Source organism: Punica granatum, chromosome 6 (assembly GCF_007655135.1).
Source record: "Punica granatum isolate Tunisia-2019 chromosome 6, ASM765513v2, whole genome shotgun sequence".
Lineage (NCBI taxonomy): Eukaryota > Viridiplantae > Streptophyta > Magnoliopsida > Myrtales > Lythraceae > Punica > Punica granatum.
Genome location: NC_045132.1, coordinates 26,573,465 through 26,581,227, shown reverse-complemented (window position 1 = coordinate 26,581,227; position 7,763 = coordinate 26,573,465). Strand labels below are relative to the sequence as shown.

Here is a 7,763-nt window from a genome sequence, read left to right as displayed (position 1 = left end):
TATATATATCTCTCAAATTAAATTATGGCATTCTCATTAACTGAACGTTATCTGAATAGGGAAGCCGTTCTTCATCCCCTTTGGATCAACTCTCTCTACTTTGTACGAATTAACTTACATATGTATATGGAACATTATTTGGCCATTTTGACAGCAGCGTTCAAGATTTTCAGATGCCACAAGCAGTGTAAATGTTACTAGATGAAGCGAACACGCAACTAAAATCTTTATATACGCTTTATTAACAGTGAAGAGAAAACTACCTAATTTGCACATATATGATCCACACGTAAGTTCAGTATACTTTTCCTTAATATTCGCGACGCCATGCATTCATATATATCTTTCTGATAATTAATTAGTAATGAATTTATAAATAAATCTACATTATACATCAAATAGTCTGCTGGCCATGGATTAAAATCCGATCTTCCCGGTGAATATATGCCATACATATCATATATTTTAAATTAATCCTGAATCACACAACTAAATATATGCAGAGGCTAGTGACGACCCCGTGATATATCTAATTAACACTGGTGAGCTTAATGTGATCAGCACACAACCCATAGAAAATAGCTCGGTAAGATATATGCGCTGCACACGGAGCCCAGTTAAACGAAGAACATGAAGAAGAAGAAGTAGAAGACCCAATACATGCAGAGTATTAACACAAATGAGGAAAGAATGGGGAAGAACGTCTTGGAGTTTTATTTATATAATATGGAGTAATGTACAAAATTAAGGATCGGAAAAGAGTTATGTTGAAACCTACTGTGAAGCTGGTATTGAATGAATCGGCAGCATGGCTTACAAGGTTCGAGCGCAATAATTATATTTCAGAGGAACAGTTAATCGACATCGAACCTGTATTACAAATACAGTGAAGGGGATACATACATGACCTACCTAGAACTCGTGAATATATATCAGCATACGTAGTATATATAATTTAATAATGCAAGAGAAATTTACAAGATATATAGAGAAGATCTATAGTTGATTAATTAACTTATCATATGCTCGTACATCTTCTCTTATCGGCAGCCTTTGAGAGCTCCAAGAAGCTTGACCGGAAGAATGACTCCACCTCTTCCCTGCGTGAGGTTTCGAAGAAGTGCAACTTCCTCTTGCGGGACGGTCCAGGTGCCTGCTTCCGGGGCGTGGGCGGGCAGCTCCGGACCGGTGGGATCTTGTGATCTTCTGATACAGGAGTGCGGCACTCGACACAGTCATCCAATGCAGCTCGTGAATCACAATTCTCGGCGGAGAGTTTCTCGAGGCATCCTCTCGACTCTTCGTCGAGCTTCAGAGAAGAAGGATGATCGTCTTTCACTGGTTTATGATCCTTAGACATATGGATTTGATCGGAAGAACTCTAATGAGCTTCGAAGGAGAAATGGGGAGAGAGAGAGAGAGAGGGGGGGCTGTTAGATTCTTATCTGATCTTGAAAGCTATGTGTGGACTTTGCCCCTTCTTTAATTCCCTTTGTGTTCTCCCCCCGCCCTCTCTCTCTCTCTCCCCCTATATATATATATATATATAGTCTAATCATTTAAGTTACATGTGTTATTGCATGACTATATAATAACTGTGTAATTGAGACAAAATAAATTTAATGCCACTATAATTGATCAATTATTTGATTTTATTCACCTTCTTTTTTTCTTTTCTATGAAAGCTATGGAAGCGTGAAAGTCGAGCTATTTAACGAACGAGAGGACCCACCAAAGAAACTCTTGCACCCCCGTACGTGTGCTCCAAAATTTAGCTTAATTTTTTTTTAGAATTTTCCTGAAGTCAGCACACGTAGACACATCAGGAATTGAGTATAAAAAAAAATATTTGTTGAGAAGGACTTTCTCCTAATTAAGAGGTGATCTTGCAAAAACCATGTGCATCTCGTACTATATTTCCATGGCATGCAGTGGAAGCTATATTCATATATATATATATATATAACCGCGGTGCCAGACCTAGCTAGGTTCGAGAATGAAAATTAGGTACCTTGTGTGCATCTCCCCCAAAAAGAGTTTTGCTAAAGTGATTTCGTGTCATTATAATACATTTTATACTTTCAATTTCAAGTGTTTAATATTTTTAGTAACCGTGATTAATGTTAATATTTTTTACTTCTACTTTCAATTTAAGTGTTTAATATTACGATTGAAATGTTTACTATTTTATATAATCCATCACAAATAGCAAAATAATTAAACACTTTAACCAAAATATTAAACATTTAAATTAAAATACTAAGCGTGTCATAGTGATACGGAGTCATATTAGAATTTTCCCTAAAAAATATATGATAATATGGCGCGCAATATATTAGAAAGCTCCCCTTTTTTTTTAAGGTAAAACAAATGCCTCATAAATAATTTAATTATCTATAGCAAGAAAAAAAAGGTTTTCACAAAATGAGACCATGAGTGCTGCATTGATATGCATCCGGTTAGCTTGGCTAAAAGAAACAATTGAATCTCGAGAAGTCAATCGATATATGAATGGTCTTACCCACAAGTTACGATTATGTGCTGACAGCAGCAATATAGTCGGTCGATATAGTAAACCGAAGAGCTTTCAGTGAGTATTAGGAAAATCAAACAGATTATAACAATTCTATGTCGTATCACTTCACCATGGGAGCTATGCTTTATATATATGGTATATGCATATATACATGAATGCATGCATGAGGTCATTTTGTGTGTTAAGTGTGTAGTGAACCTTAGAAATTAAACAGATCAACACTCTCTCTCATTAAGGAAAAATAGGGAGTGGGGGAAGGACTGCCTCGCCTTCTATGACATTCCAAAGAAGGAATCCCATGCAAACAGTGCCCTTTTCTTGGGTTTTCCTCTTTCGACCTTATCTTAGGCTTCTCTATTCCTTCCCCGTCGTCACCTGTCAACTCGTACCTATCTATCTTCTCTACCCCGCCCCCCCTTTTCCTTGTCTGTATTCTCAGTTCATACCCCGTTTGGAGCTTTAGATGGATTTGCATTGGATACCCCAAAATTTTTTATTGTTTTTTGGACTTTAATTGGGAGCTGGACGTACAACGTGGACGATCCACCACAGTATAATTTTTTTTTAAAAAAAATCAATTATAAATTCACCTCTGACCTCTCCCTTTTAACAGGGGCGAACATGCATCCATATACGAATATATTGCGTGTGCACTTGGATAGTTGGCTGTGGATACCTATATATAGTAGATGTAATGGACGAGGATTTCAATTTCGAAATCTAAGTATGGTCTAATCGATGGCCTTCAAAAAATTCTAGTTCACAATTTGAGTAGTTGATACACGAGTTTTTAGCAAAGTAAGTACCTATACACATGATATCTCAAATATGTTCAGAGAAGTTTATGAGTTGTACTGTATCCACATGATAAATATGAGCTAGCTCTAGCTAGCTGGAAGGAGCCCTTTTACATGTACAAACACACACATATATATAGGATCATAATAAATTATCAGTACATATAATCGCAAAGAAAACATATTACAGTAGGGTATGGTACGTAAGTTGAAACTGTGTTCTTCTATACAGGCCGCAAGGGCTGTAATTTACATTGCGAATAATGTCAAATGGAGGGAGGAGGAGGAGGGAGAAGGACAAATTAAGTGAAGCTTCGATATATAGGAATCTTTCATATTTCAACTCCCGGCCCCGTGTTCTAAGTTAGAATTTTTTTGGTTATCCTAAAAGATTTGTGGGCCACCTTTAAAATCTTTGTACTTATCAATACATCCCAAATTCATCCAAATGTATGATCTATATACATATTTACGTACAATACTGTGCGAAATTCCCTTCTACAATGCCCGTTTTAGTTCCTTCCCCGCATGCTTCCTTCATATAATTGGTTTCGTTTTCAGCTCGTACGAAGCAACTTGCACCACCAAATTATACTCACCTAGCTACCTAGCTATCTCCCATGATCGGGACATAACAATATTTCATTTTTGCATTGGAGGTCGTTATATTTATTTAAAAAAATGGAAAAGAAAAGAAAGAAAAATGATTTTCCTCATTAAGTTGCAAAATATATATACATTAGATCTTAATTTCATAGTAGTGTGGTTGTAGATGGTGTAGAGGGGTAAGATGATCTACTTAAATACAATTCTAGCTAGGTTTTTTCTTTATATTTTCCCGATATAAAACAACTCCAACAACTCGACTCTCAAGTCAAGGGATGGAACTGGGATATTGACATGCTATAAATACCGGTCAAAGTCCGGCTTACCAAACCTGCATGGCAAATGAAACCCCATTTCCGTCCTCATTTAATGATTCGATCCCCTCGTTTGATATGGACTTGAATTAAGTAAACTCATGTCCAAGAAGAATCCTAATTAAAAAAAAAATTACTCCCTCCCCACACCCCACACCCCACACCCCACACCCCACACCCCACCCCACACCCCCAACCCCAACCACGCAAAGAAAAAAGAAAAACCACCAAAAAAGAAGTCCAAGTCCAACCTCTTAGTGCACTATCGGGCCCAAATCGTTGGGCAGAGATTAGCATGAGTGCTTGTTGCTGGGTTGGATCTCTCTGACTCTGGGACTGTACGTCCAAAAGCCCGATATCCGACTTCCAACTTCCATGCAATTGCAAGACTGTTGGGTTGGAAGATCGATGGGCTTTTTTATTTTTTATTTTTTATTTACATAAAGAGAGATTCTGGACTTCGTTTTAAACTCGACGGTTCACGTGAACATTCTGCAAGTTCAAAAAATATATCAGTTTGGATCGTTGGGATATTTTAATTCGGTCGAAACCAAATATCCTTCTTTCTTGCCAATACACGTTTTTCTTCTGCGAATTTCGGAATCTATTTATACACCGTTTAATTGCAAAGTTTGTTATTATGATGGCTGCGTATGGGAAAAAGCGTACAAAGGAAAAAAAGAAAAAAGAGAAAAAAGAAAGAAGTTCCCCGTTGTGGCATGCGCACAAAGCTTAATAATGATGAATACTCATTCATTTGGGACATGTACATATGTAGTATTGGATGGATAGTCTGCAATTTTATTATGTTCTTGCATGTGGATGGATCTTGAATTTCATGATGATTCACTGAATGGACCGACTTTGTCGAAAGCACTTGATAAGTCTGACGCCGATCATGTGAATAAATATGAATATATATATGGGTGGTAAGGAAAAAAAAATATTTATACGATGATATGAATATTTAATCCCGCTCAAATAACCAATGCTTTTAGTTTTGGAGAGGGCACCTTTCCGAGTTTTTCTCATCTTTCCTTTTACCTTTTTTTTTTTGGCTTTCTACGTGATTTTTATGTTTCCTTTTGAAGAAAGCTCTGTAAAGTGAAGCACAATTTCGAGTAATCGTTTCCCTTGAAGTGCCAAAAAGTTCAACAAACAAAAAGACATAAGACACGCAATCTCACTTATGAAAATCGAATATAAAATCTATTGTTAAATTCGTCATGAGACGTATGTCACTGCATTGCACCACACCCCATTCTCTTAAAGTTACACGATTAATTTCAATGGAAATGGAACTCAAGTTTGTCAGAACCTTGCAAAGGATAATCATAGCAATTAATTGATCCGCAATGACTTTTTCTTTCAATCGAGATGTTGGGTCCACTGGAGTGGACATAGCAACGATATATATATCCACATTAGTGAATTTACATGTGCATTGCACGTAAAATACATAATACTGAAATGACATAATATATAAGAAAACTCTTTTAAAAAAGAAATATATAATTTATAAGTAACTTAATAGTATATCCTTTTAAATGGAATAATGACCATTTTTAGTCAGAAATGTTCTTATTTTAATTTATAAATAAATAAAAAAGTAGTTAAAAATATCTATGGGGTTGATGATTCAAAAAAGTGAAAATTTGGCCTTTTTATTATTTCTTAGAACAAATTTTTTAAATTGAAAAAAATTAGAAATTATGAGTTTCTTATAACGTCTAGAGTGTCATTACTTTCCTGTCAATTTTAAAGAAATTTTCTAATATGGCACTAACATTGTAGATATGGCGCATGAAAATCTACCAAATAGACCCATGAATATTTAAATATTAAATTAAAAATAACAATTATTAAAGGAAATAAATAATATTCACAAAAATATTTCATTTAATTTTATAATAAAATAAATAAATAATATTAAATACAATGAAAACATATATATATATATATATATATTAATAATTGTATTTACATATGTGTAACATAAAAATATATATACAAAATTAATATACTAATGGTAGATCACTATATCTAAATATATGTACCAATTTTTGTATAATTTTACGAAATTATCTATATTATTTTTTACTCTATTCAAGAAAAGTAAAGCTGAATGCCATAATAAAATTATAAAACTGCTCAAATTTTAAACTGATATATCTTATCTCGCTCCTCTATCAATTCACACGTAGTCATCTTCTACTCTACCTTTTACTTATTTCTTTTTAACCACCACGCCATCTCTATTTCAACCTACGTTATTTTTCTTTTCTTTCACAAATTTTTTTCAATTTCCATCTCAATTTTTTTTCTTATTTTTTTAATAGTAGCACAATTATGTAGAATTACAAATGGTATTTGATAATGAAAATACAGAGCTAACATTTTAAACTGTTTTTTTTCACACTGGGCGTAACACTAATGCAGAGTCTAGTGTATGAATAATAGAACTTTGATAAGTACGATTAAAATATTGAAATGATTTTAAAAAATGAAATTCATGCAATTTAAAAATAATTTATTTCAAGAAATTTTTTCCAGTTGATATATTTTTCTAACTTGATCTTTCATTTCAATAGAATATCCTAAAGAAAAATTAGAGAAATGAATTTTAATTTTTAGCAAAAGTCTACAAAATAATTAATAGAAATATTATTTTCATGAATAGTCTCGTAATGACACCCATAATCCGAAAATTCAGAAAAATCCAACCCAAATTGATCGATAAATTCCGAAAATTAAAGACCTTAAGGGTCAGGTTTAAGTTTTAAAGAAAGAAAATTGGAAGGAAGTTGATTATACCCGATTTTATGTATGTATAAATTTATTTTAGTAATTCATATTATATATTATAATTTATTCTTAAGAAATAAAATAAAAAATAAACAATATACATTAGATCCCACCTAAGGCACAATAATAAATTTAATTTCAGTTGCAAATTGATAAGTTGTATTAATAATCGATATTACATTTATATTGAAAACAACCTATCTCTCCCTTTTTACACACATATCCTTGAGGAGCAAGAACGAAAATGTATCTAGAGCTCGTGTAGGAGGACATTGACAGCATGAGGACTTTAAGCTTGTGTAACATTGTTAGTAGGTGGTGGTGGCACGCACTGCAGTGACAATGGATAAAACGGTAACCGATGTCTGTGCACAGAAAAAAAGAAGAGAATAAATATAGGGAGAGAAGAGGAAACCTAAGATAAGAGAAAATAAAATTAAATAAAAAATAAATTAATGATATGGTATCTCTTTTCTTTGATGTTAGTGACATTCGTATTTTTTGAGTAAATGATAAATAATAATATTATTAATTTATCAAGGGCGAAAAGGAAAAAAAAGTTGGAGAAATAGTTTGAGAATGGTTGTACTTTAGAAGTTCAACTCGGTTGAAGCAATATATGATAGAGCATGTGAAGCAACGAGTATTGAGAAGGGCGATGAATCAAGAGTTGAAAATGTGTGAAAAAAGTCATTCCAACGAACT

At 33.6% G+C, this 7,763-nt stretch overlaps 1 protein-coding gene across 1 annotated transcript; it reads right to left on the bottom strand.

The window, feature by feature from the left end:
* Positions 1 to 1,018: 1,018 nt before the first annotated feature.
* On the bottom strand, positions 1,019 to 1,360 carry LOC116212311 (cyclin-dependent protein kinase inhibitor SMR1-like). Its single transcript, XM_031546864.1, has one exon. The coding sequence runs from the start codon at positions 1,358 to 1,360 to the stop codon at positions 1,019 to 1,021; it is 342 nt and encodes a 113-aa protein (XP_031402724.1).
* Positions 1,361 to 7,763: the final 6,403 nt, after the last annotated feature.

What these genes read in the sequence shown, in the direction of transcription:
- LOC116212311 (XM_031546864.1), bottom strand. Translation starts at nt 1,360, where the DNA reads ATGTCTAAGGATCATAAACCAGTGAAAGACGATCATCCTTCTTCTCTG.